Source organism: Macaca thibetana, chromosome 7, assembly GCF_024542745.1.
Source record: "Macaca thibetana thibetana isolate TM-01 chromosome 7, ASM2454274v1, whole genome shotgun sequence".
In the NCBI taxonomy this organism is placed as follows: domain Eukaryota; kingdom Metazoa; phylum Chordata; class Mammalia; order Primates; family Cercopithecidae; genus Macaca; species Macaca thibetana.
The window spans coordinates 42821960-42835586 of record NC_065584.1 but is presented as its reverse complement, the minus strand read 5'-3'; the positions used below and the strand labels follow the sequence as shown (position 1 = coordinate 42835586).

Sequence of the window (13627 nt, the reverse complement as noted above, 5' to 3'; positions counted from 1 at the left end):
AAATAGCTTTTTCGGTTTGTGAATTTTCTCCTTTCAAAAAATTATTTCTGTTGTGTGTTAGTGTTAAATATCCTAGAAAGGAACAGCTATAAGAATAGGAATTTTTCCATAGGGACCCACACTCAAACTGCTTCATTACTTTAAATAGTAGCACTAAGCTAAATATATGTGCTTTCTGAGAAATAGCCGTGTATTTCCAAGATGACGTTTATGTATCAATTTATATAAACAACAGGCTGTGGAATATACAGAATAAGCCTAAGACATTGCTGATACATGTTGAAGAAATTGATCCAATGTACAGAAAGAATATTCATGATAATTTGTAGAGAACATTTTAACTAGAGTAAGTTATAAAGCATCTTTTCCCTGTTCCTCGAGGTAATTATGCACTTTATCTTGTTCTAGGAGTATACCATGCTGTGTCTGTTATGTGGCAAAGCTGAAGATACTATCAGTATTCTCCCTGATGACCCCCGACAAATGACTCTCTTATTCTAAGGATCCTTCTACAGATCTGTTATAACTTGGGTTGGTTTACAATACAGCAAGCCTGATGGTTTGTCTTATTTCATTCACACTGAAAATTCTTTGCATTTTTTTTTCTGCTTAGACTTACTTATTCTTTGAGGAAAAAAAGTAACGTAGGAGATCATTGTTCTCTAGAGCTGAGCTCTTCTGCTAAAGTTCAAAGTTCACATCGGTGTAGCCAGAGTGAAGCATCTTTGTTAGCAGTTATGTGGTCAGAAAACAACTAGAATGGGAGCATACCTGGTGCCCAGATTTTGGTTTCCAATAAAAGGAACCAGGGCTCCTTGGAAAATCAACTGATTCTACAACTGGGGTGTGAACTATACAAGATGAGCCTAGAGTATCTTGTGCCACAGAAAAGTGAAGTTCTGAAATTTAAAAAAAAAAAAAATCACAGTGATTGGGAGTATGTCAGTATGATCGAACTGAAGGATCTCCAAAAGGCCAGAGCTGGAGCAGTTTGAGTAACAAAATAAACAAAGTAGAATTGGGTTATAACCCAAACTATATAATAAATATTTACAAGCCCAAACTAATATAAATGATTGAATGGGAACAAATCTCTTGTGCAGAAAAATTTCAAATAATTTATGTAGATACTCCCCACTTAGTGGGCTCCACATAGTGACTTCCTTGCAGAGTATAATATGGAAAGGGGGGGAAAAGAGTAACTTTACAGTGGAGAAATCTGACAGAAACTAGCTCAGCCAGGTGATTGAGGTTAACGTCATCCATGATAAGCCCTTTTGATAGCATGTATCCTTGATAGCATCACATCATACAGAATGTGATAAGAATGGCACTTTACCTCTGTGGTCCTCCTCCTCAAAACTCAGAACCCAAGTCTGATCAGGAGAAAAACATCACACAAATTCCAGTTGAGGAGCATTCTACAAAATACCTAACCAGTACTCCTCAGAACTATCAAGGCCATCAAAAACAAGGAAAATCTGAGACATGGTCACAGCCAAGAGGAGCCTGAGAAGACGTGACTGCTAGATGTAATATGGTATCCTACATGGGATTATATACCAGGGGGAAAAAAAAAAGATCATTTGGTAGAAACTAGGGAAATCTGAATACAGTGTGGACTTTAGTTAATATAAATGAGAAAATGGTTTCATTTGCTCTAAAGGGATCTTAGAATATCTTACTTTGCATAGTTGCATGAGCACTGGCTAGGAGATGATAAGCTCTGGCATTTAGGCCTCTCTGCCATTTAGTAGCAATATAGTCATTAAGCGAAGCATTACTCTGGACTTTATTGTCCTGTTTCTATCAAATTGGACTAATAAAAACTGATAATTAGACATTCATCGCAGTATTGTTAGGAGATTTAAATGAACTAGTGGATGTAAAATACTTTAGAAAGCATATATAAAGTACTAGATACAATGAGGTGGCTTCAGTTAGTGCTCATTCTGAGACCTAAATTTAAAGGTTCAGGCATTAGAAACAAAAGTGTTTCTTCATATCTAGGAGATTTGGAAATTCTGAACTAAGGCCTTATAACAAAAAAGAAATGAGCGTAGTGTTCATTGTAGATACCAGGGAAAAGCTTTGTTGAATAGCAGTAATAATAGCTGAGGTTTATTAAGTACTTATTATGTGCTAAGACCTTTTTAAGCACTTATTTAATCCTCATTAACAAATTCATAAGGTAGGTGCTATTGATAGTTTAGCCATAACCAGATATGGCTTGTTATTTGTAAGTTATGAAGGGGTTTATGTTCACTGTTCTTTATTTCAGTGTAGCACTTTTAGAGCCAAAAAAACCTCAGGCACAAATAAGTTAAATAACTTGTTTAAGATCACACAGCTAGTGCAGTTACCCCCTCTCAGTAATAATGTTTGGTAAATATGAAGTATAAGGATCCAGCAAGGTTAGGAAGAGGTTAAGAATATCAATGACAGCACTCTGAGGCATCTGGGCATGTCAGATGAAGATTTATTATTCAGAAAAGTTAAGTCAGCTATTGTAGGGATCAGTTGTTTTATTCCTGGAAAATGTTCTTCATTTTGCCTCAAATCTATATCTGACCTGCTGAGGAAATCGTTTGGTGAAATGAATCCAGAAAGCAGAGAAAATGCTTCATTACTTTAAATAGCAGCATTAAGCCCATTATAGCCTCTGAATTGTCCCTTCCTTGAGTTTGCTAATGCTTCCAACTTAGTCATTTGAAGCTCAAGAGTCTAATTTTATATGCCCTGCCAATGTCCTCATCTATTGCAGAATGTATAATTATCTATTTGTTTTGGACTATATGTTACGAAAATTTAAAATATAAGATCCTCTCTCTCTCTTTCATTATTGGTAAACCAACATTGTGCTGTGTTTTGGGATATTTTATCATTTTCTAAATTATTCTGTGGATCTAATAAAGGGCACTCGAACCCAGTTTCACAGAATCCTTATTTTTCTGTTCAAATTTGGAATTAGGCAAAACATGGCTCTCTTTTTACTTCCCTTCCTGAGAAATAAGAAGGAAGAGAAATTACCCGTGGGTATAATTGGAAACGTAGGCTTATCCTGGCACCTCCTTTTTCTCTAATCATTCTCTGATGTACAGGTCTGGCTAGTTAGGCTCTTGAAATTAAAAGCTCAGCCAGTATTTGTTGTTTTGTTTGATCTAGCTCTTTCTCACGTGGTTTTAGGTTCTCCCAATACTGACTAATTGACACGAGATAGCTTGGGCATATGGCTTGTTATTTGTAAGTTACCATGAAGAGGTTTATGCTCACTATCCTTTATTTCTGTGTATCAAAAGTCCTTTCTGTTTCATTCTTTCATTTTGTGGGCAGGGCTAGTTATTTGAGGCTCTCAATTTTAAAATGTATTTTTTTTTTACTGTAGTACAAGACTGTTGTAAGATACAGTATAGTTGCATAGAAAAGGAACTAAAAGATCTGGGTCTAGAATTAACTTTGTCACCTGCTAGTGATGGGACACTGGGCAAGTCACTTATCCTGTCTGTACCTCAGTGTCTTCAGTGGAAAACTGGAAACCATCATGCCTCCACAGAATTTTTAAATCTAATGATTTTTAAATCTAATGCTGTGTGCAGGCAGCTGTCAGTGGTCTTTATGAAGAAAAATCTGAGCTAGAAGAAAGCACTGTTGTGTTGTGGTTAAGAGTAGAGGCTTTGTAGTCAGACTGACCTGGGTTTAACTTTCAGCTTTGCTACTTCCTAAGCTCTGTGTCCTTGGCAGGTGTCTTGCCCAATTAACTTTTCTTTTAATAGAAATAAGAAGTTTTCATGGGATCTGTATGAGGATTAAATAACCTAGTGTATATAAAGTACCTAGCACAGTCTGTGCCCATAGTAAATATTAAATGAATGGTAGTTTGGGTGATGGTTGTGATGATGATTGTAATAAAGTTGTAGAGTTTGGCTCAGTGTTTCTGAGACAGGGTCTCACTCTGTCACCCAGGCTGGAGTGCAGTGGTGCAATCATAGCTCACTGCAGCCTTGAGCTCCCAGGCCCAAGCAGTTCTCCCACTTTAGCCTCCTGAGTAGCTGAAACCACTGCAGGTGTACATCACCATGCTCAGCCAATTTTTTTTATTTTTTGTAGAGATTAGGTCTCACTATGTTGCCCAGGCTGGTCTCATTTCTGGGCTCAGGCCATCTTCCCACCTTAACCTCCCAAAGTGTTGGGATTACAAGCTTGAGCCACCACACTGGGCCTCAGTGTCTCATAAACTAAGGAGGGATAGCTATGGGAACATAGTCATGGATATAATTATCAATTTCACTGTCTGTGCTTTGGCCTCCTAAAATCACTTGTTCCAAGCTCTGTTTTTGTCTTTTTTTTTTTTTTTCCTGCGAGAGCCCTCAGGTTAGTGATTCTCTCTGTCCCTCCTCTGAATTGAATAGCATTACCTCAGTACTTCTGGGAAAGTTGTTAATGAGACTTCCCCCTCCTCAGTGCCCCTAGGGAAATTTGATTAAAAGGTTTTTGTTTATCTAGAAAAGTGGGTGCTATTTTAAAGCTTTGCCTTGTCTGTTTATGACCACAAGCTAATACTTCTGAGGATGATAAGGGGGACAAACAAGATGAAGAATAAAGGAAAGGAAACACTTTCTAATTTCTCTTCATTTTAACAACAGCACACCTAAACATTTGGTAAAGCTAAACATCCTTGTAAAACAGGATCCTTCAGTCTTGCCTTCCCTGTTTCCTCCTGAGCGAAAACAGATCAGGTTCTGTCTGAAGCAAAGAGCATTTCCCCTCCCAAGTGAGGAGCCCTCATTCTAGCTTAATGGCCCTCTCTTGACTTTCTGCAAAATCACTTACACTGTAATTCCCATTCCTTTGGGAATCCCTAAATAATTCTTTGAACTTGGGCCTCAAGGGAAAGACCGAACACATTGTACTGGTGTATCAGGCTCTAAGCTGCTGGTAGCATGTTTCCAACACCCCAGATAGCTGGCTCTGTTACTGGATGTAACAACAGGCTATGGTACTGTCAAGATGATGACTACCTTTCAACAAGAATTCTCTATTTGTCAGGAAAGCAACTTGTCTGCAGTTACTGCTCTAAAATCAGTACATGGTCCTGCCCCATAATCATTCATACCCCAGCTGTTGGCTTTCAGAGCGGGAATATGAAAGGCTTGAGGTTTCAAGAGTGAAGTTAAGGGTAGCCTTAAGTTAGCAGAAGGCCCTGCAGAAGGGTGCCAGGGGATTTCCACTGTAATACTCAGGTTACCCTTTTGAAATAAAGCTCTGTTGATGACAGGTTTAGTTGAAGGTCAGACAGTGGGGATCTTAAACATCTATTCCACATTCACTCTCATATGATGCAAGTGCTTAGAAAATGGTTAGGGTAAGCAGAACAATTAAAGGAAAGACATTTTCCCTTCAGCATTGGGATTCTCAAGCAGTGTGTCCAGTTTGGAAAACTGTCCCTTCAGGGCTTCAGTGAATAGAAGTGAAAATATTCCATCTAGTGGTCAAAGAAGGGATGGTGAAATCAGAAGTTTCCAGGATGAAGTCTGTGGGGCAAGGTGACAGGCGGTGACCTCTCAGCAGGTATCTTTTCCAAACCATAATAGAACCTGACTTTGGCCGTGGGGGTATGTTTTGATTATGTCTGCACTGGATGAGGAATTGGGACACCATCCTTTCAAGGCCTCTGAGCAAAACTGTCCTCACGGTGAGGAACAATGATGTTGCAAATGGCAGATTATAAACAGCCTGACTCTGAAGGGAGGCTCTCTCCCATCCCCAACCCCTTCCTTCTTACGGAGGAAGAAATGAGTCCAATCATTCCTGCCTCTATTTGTCTCCAGCCTGAATTTGTGAATATGTGAGTTTGAGAAGAATGAGGGTGTAATGTGAACTTTATTTATTTATATACTTATTTAAAGATGAAGTCTCACTCTGTCACCCAGGCTGGAGTGTAGTGGCGCCGCCATCTTGGCTCACTGCAGCCTCCACCTCCCGGGTTCAAACAAGTCTCCCACCTCAGTCTCCCTAGTAGCTGGTATTACAGGCATGCACCACCACACCTGGCTAATTTTTTCGTATTTTTAGTAGAGACAGGGTTTCATCATGTTGGCCAGGCTGGTCTCGAACTCCTGACCTCAATTGATCCACCTGCCTTGGCCTCCCAAAGTGCTGGGATTACAGGCGTGAGCCATCACACCCAGGCAATGAACTTTAAAAGGGAGGGAGAGTCAGTCTAGCAAAGGATCAAACACTGGAGAGATTTGATGATCAGGAAGAAGATAAAGTGCTCTTTGTGTTCTCAGTAACTACACCCTCTATGCCATTGCTATCAGTAAACATTAAGCTGACTTCCCGGGAATTTCCCAAGGCACAAGTCAGATCTAGTTGACCCAGTACCCACAGTGCTATTGATGTCTTTCTGACTGTAATCCTCCTAACAGCCTCCCAGTATCCCCAAACAAAGGGCTCATTGTCATTTCCTCCCCTACCTCCCATTATCACTTTTCTCTTTTTCCCCAATTCTGAAGAAGAGCTGTAAAGGAATAATATAATTCACATTTCCCATAACTCCAACTGCCACCGCAGACGTTGGCCAGAGCTTGCTTTCCAGTCAGTAATAAGGGCATCCCTTGATACATCAGATCCTCCCCTCCCAAAGCTTTGAGTGCTAGCAGCTCCTCTATCCCACCTGCAGTTTGTAGCTTCCCTCCGCCCTCTGTCAAAGAAGACACACAGAGGCTGGCCATTTCCACACGTGCCCTTTATTGGTTTCTTCTAGCAGGGTGGCTTCAGGCCCTTCACGCCTCTCAGACACCACCCATGAGGGTTTAGGAAGGTGCCATCATTCTGTGAAGGCCCAGAGCTTACCCAAGTCTTAGAGCCCAAGTTGAATCACCAACCAGAGGGCTGGGAGAGGAAAAGGAAACAGGCAGAGGGGAAAGACAAGGCTCTGCAGTGAAGGGGACTGGTATCAAGGGAATGCTGAGGTCCAGCAGTGTCTCCTGGGGGCATGCTACATCCTGAGGCTCCTCAGGACTGGATGGAGTAGATCTGTGTGCTGAGAAGCTCATGTCTATATGGCAACTTTAAGGAGGCGCTTGATGTCAGGCTCAATGTTGATGGTTGGGAAGGTGCGGCTGTAGCGTCGGAAGGGCTCTCCCTCCGGCCCTATGAGGAACTTCTCAAAGTTCCAGGCCACATCTGAACGGCGCACGGGGCTCCAAATGATGAGCTTGGGATCGGTCATGAGGGAAAGTGGGTCATCATGAGGGTAGGGGAGCTTGTCCTTCAGGTAGGCGAAGACAGGATGCTCATTCTGCCCATTCACCTCACATTTTTGGACAAGGGTGAAAGTAGGCTGGTATCCACCCCCAGGACGGACATACTTGAGACTGTTCAGGATCTCCTCATTCTGACAGTTCTCCTAGGGAAGGAAAAAGATAAAGAGCATGGACAAGGGATAGGGGAAAAGAAGGATCCACAACATGAAACTCTTTCACCCTCCTACACTCCCTTCCCAGGATCATTCTTTTTCACTGTGAGGGGAGAGAGAGAGAGAGAGACAGACAAGGTGTCGCTCACTGCAGCCTTGAATCTCTGGGCTCAAGCATTCCTCCTGCCTCAGCCTCTTTAGTAGCTGAGACTACAGACATAGGGCACTATGCCCGGCTAATTTTTTTTTTTTTTTTTTTTGTAGAGATGAGGTCTCACTTTGTTGCCCGTGCTTTGGCTGCTCTTCAAGATTTAGCACTTCTGAGCTGTTGCTTTTGTCTCCAGTCTACCCTGAGCAGTTCTTAAGGTGTTTGAAGCAGAAGAAAGAGAAAAGAGGCTTAGGTTATACTGCTTAGAACCTCCTCTTCAACTAACCTACCGACCTACCTTCCCATATATCCATACCTACACACACACCCCCTTTCCCTCTGCCTTGGTTTTGCCTCGCCTGCTTTCAATTGCACATGTGTTGAGTATAGCCTTTGCCTCTGCCTATTCAGCTCCTTGAACTGAGGGTGAAATTGAGACCCAGAGGAATGGGATTTACAGCTTCTTGCTTTCTTCTTGCCTTGTCCTAGAACTGAAGTACAAATGAGAAGAAGCTTTGATGAAGGAAGACCCCCATCCAAGGACATCTAGTTTTCAGGTGCCATAACAGCAGAGCAAGTTCAAGGCAATAATGCATGTGTACTCTAAATGGAACTACTTAGTACCAACAGGAGTGAACTAAATAGGATACAGGATTTAGGGTTCGGGAATAGGCCAGCGAGAGGGGGCATTGAGGAAATAAGTGCTTGATGGCTAAAGGTTGTATGTAATTATCATTCTTTTCATGAGTAGGGTGCTACCCAAAGACTGCTGCACCTCCTGTCCACTCACTGCTCTCAGCTACGCATGCTTTGGCTCAAAATCTGGTCCCTGCCTTTCCCTCCCCACTGCCATCCCTGTCCTATTCCCTCTCAGCATCCCCACTCATGACAACCCAGAAGGCCTGTGGGAACCCTTCTTTTCCACCTCTGCCTTTCCAATTTAAGAGGCGGATATCTTCCTCTGGGAGAAAGTTCCTGCTTCTGACCTGTGAGAACAAACTAGTTCAGTCAGTTCCAGGCCATCATGACATCATGAGCCCAGAGCTGATCTCTAGTAGACTTCTCTGTTTTTGTTTTTTTTCCTGAGACAGGGCCTCACTCTGTCACCTAGGCTGGGTGCGGTGGCACAATCATAGCTCACTGCAGCCTCGACTTCCCAGGCTCAAGCGATCCTCCCACTTCAGCCTCCCAAGTAGCTGAGACTACAGGCACATGCCACCACGCCTGGCTAATTTTTGCAATTTTTGTAGAGGCAAGGTTTCACCATGTTGCTCAGGCTAATCTTGAACTCGTGAGCTCAAGCAGTCTGCCCACCTTAGCCTCCCAAAGCGCTGGGATTGTAAGTGTGAGCCTCTGCACCCTGGCAGACTTCTATTTCTTAATGCAAAGGCTGGCTGGCTCCTGGTGGGTTATAGACTCCCTCCAGCAACTTGCTAGGCTGAAGTGATGGTGTGAGGCTGGAGGTACTTCTGGGGCTGGAGGGACATCTCGAAAGAAGGTTTGCCAGTCCTATCTCTCCTGCTCTAGAAGGCCAGACAGAAAACTTAGGGAAGAACAGTGAGAGCAGTGAACAGTTTGGGCTCAGGTTTGTCACAGCCAGTGATGCTTCAGCCTTCCTGCTTTCCTCTCTTCCGCGCCTTCATGCCACTGTGAATTGAACTAAGGGGATTATAATGAGAGGGTTCACTTGGGTTCATTCTCCCTGCTTGTACATTAAAATCATAGGTGGAAATAGAAGAATCCCTAAAAGAGAACTCGAGGTATGTGGGCTGAAGATCTATAACAACTTGACCCATTAATCTGAAATAGGTTCATGTGATGCCCAGAGGAGGCACTTGCCTGTTGAAAACCTTTCTCTTTCCCGCTTATTCTCTTTCCACTTAGCTAATTTAAACCAACAAAAATCATCCTCAATCTAAATAATCAATTTGCTTGCATTTGCAAAGTACTTAATACTCTTCAAGTTACTTTTGTATATCCTATCCCCTAAACATCATAATCCTATGAGCTAAGTGGTATTATCCCCAGTTTACAGATGAGGAAACTAAACCGAAAAATGAAGCACCCTTTCCGAGGGCACAGAGCCATTAAATAGCAAAACCAAGTCCAGCTAGAGCTAAGATCTCTTGAGTCTCTCCAATTCTTGTTTGATTCCTGGCCTCTATTTTCTCCACTCATTTATTCAACAAATACTTAATGAGTGCTTTCTATGCCCTAGGCACTGAGGACACAGTGGAGAGAAACACAGACCTGGCACCAGCCCTCATGGAGTAATATAGTAGAAAGACAGTAAACTATAAAAATCACACAGCCTCAGTGTTTAATCTTAAAAAATACATACCTTCCCTTGGTATGTCACATGCACCTAAAGACCTAGCTTAACAAAACATACCCCATTATTCCAGACACTCCAACATGGTCATTCAGCCTCTCCCCTTATCCCACTTGAGCTACACCAACCCAACACTTTTGGTGCACTACAAGGAGGGACCCCTCACCTGATGTCCAAATTGGTTGCAAGGGAAGCCAAGGACCACCAGGCGCCTGGGAAAGCGGCATTGCAGCTCGTTGAGCTGGGTGAAGTCCCGAGTGGTTGTGCCTCAGAGTGAAGCCACATTTTCAATCAGCACGGCCCTGCCCCGGAACGTATTGAAATCTACCTTCTCCCCATCCAGGCTGATGGCACTGAGGTCATAGAAGGACTTAGCAATGAAAGCCATGGTGAAGTGCAGAGTGAGCCCCGCAGAGAGGCCTGAGCCCCTTATGAGTCTATTCGAGGTGTGGGGAGGAAGGAGGAGCCAGGAAGGAGGACAAAAGGATCTAACAATGGAGCTTTGAGCATCCCCAGGATGACTTAGCAAAAACAGGCCCCCACCTGTAAGTGCTGTTTGAACAAGGAGGTTTGCTCCTCCTATTAACAGACTGAGCAAAGCCGCCTCCCCACCCCACCCTGCTGCACCCTGGGAAGGGCCAATTTGGTATCTATGAGCAGAGGTAAATAATTCACTACTTACAGGAAACCAGAGCCCTAAAGGTCGAATGGAGAGGAAAAAAAGGGAGGGAGGGATGCAGGATTGACTACTTGCCCCATCAAGCTGTTCCCACTTGACACAGACGTTTATTGAATGCCTGCTGAGTGTCAATCTCTGAATTGTACAGAGAGAGGGCAGGGTCTGCGGAGATCTGAAAGATGAAGAAGAGAACTGAGCCTCCTGTCCACCGGACTCAGATGACGACTGAAATATACATATTCCTGTTCACGTTCTTTTTGTTGCTTTCCACCAGGACAAAATCAAAGGGACCCTTAGGAGGAGAGCATGTCATTTTCTAGGGGAAAAAACAAGCTTTCAGTGCCTCAGCTCTTGCCAGGCTGAAGAGACAAAGTTGTGTTTATCTTGAGAAGTTTTTCAGTGCATGGTGCCACTTGTCCTGGAGAACGCACCGGCCTCTGCCCCTGCACTGTACCGTCTCCTATATTATATCCCCCACCTCCACCTCCTCCTCCAGCCCCCAAGTCATGAGGCTCAGTCGTTGCTGCGAGAATGGTGAAGAGGAGTCACAGAACAGGTGGGTGAACTGCACCTACCTCCCTCTCAGACAGAGATTCGGTCCCCAAGACTTTTCAGAGCCGGTTTGTGCTGGTCACCTTCCCAGAGAAGGAAGTGTGGAGGAAGTTGAAACTGCTGTGGTTCCAGACGCAGGCAGGCCACCCTGATGCTTTCAACAAGAGCCATGCAGTGCATCGCAGGACGTCTGCTAAGGGCCATCTCAGAGGACCCCTGGAAGCCACAGAAACTGAAAAGACCCTAAGCCACTTCATTTTTCCAAGCACCCGCCAACTCAACAAGTTACTCTTTTAAAAATGCCTTGAGCCGGGCGCAGTGGCTCAAGCCTGTAATCCCAGCACTTTGGGAGGCCGAGGTGGGCGGATCACGAGGTCAGGAGATCGAGACCATCCTGGCTAACACGGTGAAACCCCGTCTCTACTAAAAAATACAAAAAACTAGCCGGGCAAGATGGCGGACGCCTGTAGTCCCAGCTACTTGGGAGGCTGAGGCAGGAGAATGGCGTGAACCCGGGAGGCGGAGCTTGCAGTGAGCTGAGATCTGGCCACTGCACTCCAGCCTGGGCGGCAGAGCGTGACTCCGTCTCACAAAAAAAAAAAAAAAAAAAAAAAAAAAGCCTTGATTTCTTCCTCAGTAAAACTAGCAGTGGGGTTTGACCTAGCTTTGGGATTTTAAAGTGAAATTTCAATAACAAAGCAAATGTTTACTAGAGTGTTTTTACAGGGTCACATCCATTGGGAACTGTCTCCTTGAACAAAGAATAGGCAAGTCTGGGGAGCAGCTGGTCTTGAGAATCTGATTTGTTGAGATGAGATGAAGGAGCTACTCGCCAGGGAGCGCCGAGCTGCCTTGCAGCTTTTCCATGGCTGTTCAAGTACACAGGGACCATGTGTCTCAGCTGACTGCTCCCTAAAAACAAGTTTCCACTACCTAAGTGGGCAGGAGTGACAGTCAGTGTAGGGGGAAGTGTGTCCCCTGCTGAAGCTGGGTGGAGTTCCTAGAAACAACCAATAAGAGTCCCTACCAAGCCACTGAGTCACAAGGACTTGGCACTGATAGTGGGCAAAACTGTAACCTGCCAGATTTATGTGCATACCAAGAGCTTCCCCCTAGTACTCTCTGGGCCTCCAGAGACACCTCTTATTCTCTGCTCTTTTGCAAGCCTTCTTCAAGAAAGCCATAGGAGTTCCCAAGCTTCTGTAGTGGGGGGTTCCCTCTTCCTTAGGTACATGCCATCCCTTTTCTCCTGGTGTGACCTTGGACCCTTTAGACTCTTTTCTTTGAGACAGAGTGTCGCTCTGTTGCCCAGGCTGGAGTGCAGTGGTGCGATCTCGGCTCAGTTCTCACCTTTCCTAATGGAATATACTTGGTGAGGCTCTCCTAAAGTATCTCTGTCTCCAAATTTACCTCAAACTGGCCTCACTTTCCAAAAGCTTACAACTTTTAAGCATACACTAAACAGCATGTGATTCTCATGGCTTTCTGCAGGACAGTGCTTGCTCTGGACACAGCACTGGCTTAGGCAGAAAGCCTGGGTTGGTAGTTCTTAATTCTGACTATAAATGAGAATTGTTTGTAGGGATTTTTCTAGAGATGCCAAAACTTTGCCCTCCAGTGATTCCAATTCAGTGGTTTCCAACCACAATTCTGCCACTGTTACTTGGGACCCTTAGGCAAATCTTTAAGCTCTTTTTATTGAGACAGGGTCTCTCTCTGTCACCCAGGCTGGAGTGCAATGGGGCAACTGCAGCCTTGACCTTCTGGGCTCAAGTGATCCACTGGCCTCAGCCTCACAAGCCACCACACTCAGCTAATTTTTTCTAGAGACAGTGTCTGTGTTGCCCAGGCTGGTCCCAAACTCTTGGGCTCAAGCAATCCTCCTGCCTCAGCCTCCCAGAGAGTTGGGATTACAGGCATGAGCCACTGCACCCGGCCAAATCTTTAAGTTCTCTGAGCATCTGTTTCCTTGCCTATGGGACATGGATAGATAACCACCCTCCCCATCTCACACAGTGATGGTTAGGGTCAGAAGAGTTTATCTATCACTAGTGCCCTGTAAAGTGTAGTGAAGATCTTAAGACTACTATTGTCCTGCATTGTCCTACTCCTTTCTTCATTCAATCCTTATCCCCAATATTCTCCACCTCCATCAATTCCATATCCCAAAGTATGAAATACCTGCAGTCCTGAGCTCCCAGTCTGCCTCTGCTCCCCTGAGGTATCCAATCACAAATCTGAAAGATTATCCAGTCCCTCTTCATGCCTTCAGGAAGACCCATTCCTCACCCACACAAACAGATGAGACCATCTTGGCTTTAAAACCTGCTCATTCATCCTGGCTAACATGGTGAAACCATCTCTACTAAAATGACAATGGCGTGAACCCGGGAGGCAGAGCTTGCAGTGAGCCAAGATCGCACCACTGCACTCCAGCCTGGGCAACAGAGCAAGACTCCGTCTCAAAAAAAACAAAAAACAAAACAAAAAAAATAT

General features: G+C 44.2%; 3 protein-coding genes across 9 annotated transcripts in view; 2 read left to right on the top strand and 1 right to left on the bottom strand.

Moving 5' to 3' along the window:
- The window catches only part of CHURC1 (churchill domain containing 1), a 476524-nt gene extending 466448 nt beyond the window's left edge, over positions 1-10076 (top strand). For 4 of the 7 annotated variants that reach the window (XM_050799308.1, XM_050799307.1, XM_050799303.1 and 1 more), the window contains one exon: positions 409-2930. In XM_050799308.1, coding sequence (XP_050655265.1) covers positions 409-501 — 93 coding nt within the window. In that variant the 3' untranslated portion in view covers positions 502-2930. Of the gene's footprint in view, positions 1-408; positions 2931-8057; positions 8126-9786 lie in introns of those variants that run through there. The other 3 variants (XM_050799305.1, XM_050799306.1, XR_007727647.1) reach the window with 2 other exon arrangements.
- The window catches only part of LOC126959764 (peptidyl-prolyl cis-trans isomerase A-like), a 399629-nt gene that overhangs the window by 211584 nt on the left and 174418 nt on the right, over positions 1-13627 (top strand). The window lies entirely within an intron of this gene.
- GPX2 (glutathione peroxidase 2) lies at positions 6734-10297 on the bottom strand. Its single transcript, XM_050799291.1, has 2 exons — positions 10067-10297; positions 6734-7411 (listed from the first exon to the last, which is right to left on the bottom strand). Exons 1-2 carry the CDS (start codon positions 10286-10288, stop codon positions 7061-7063), a joined length of 573 nt encoding a protein of 190 aa, XP_050655248.1. The 5' UTR covers positions 10289-10297; the 3' UTR covers positions 6734-7060.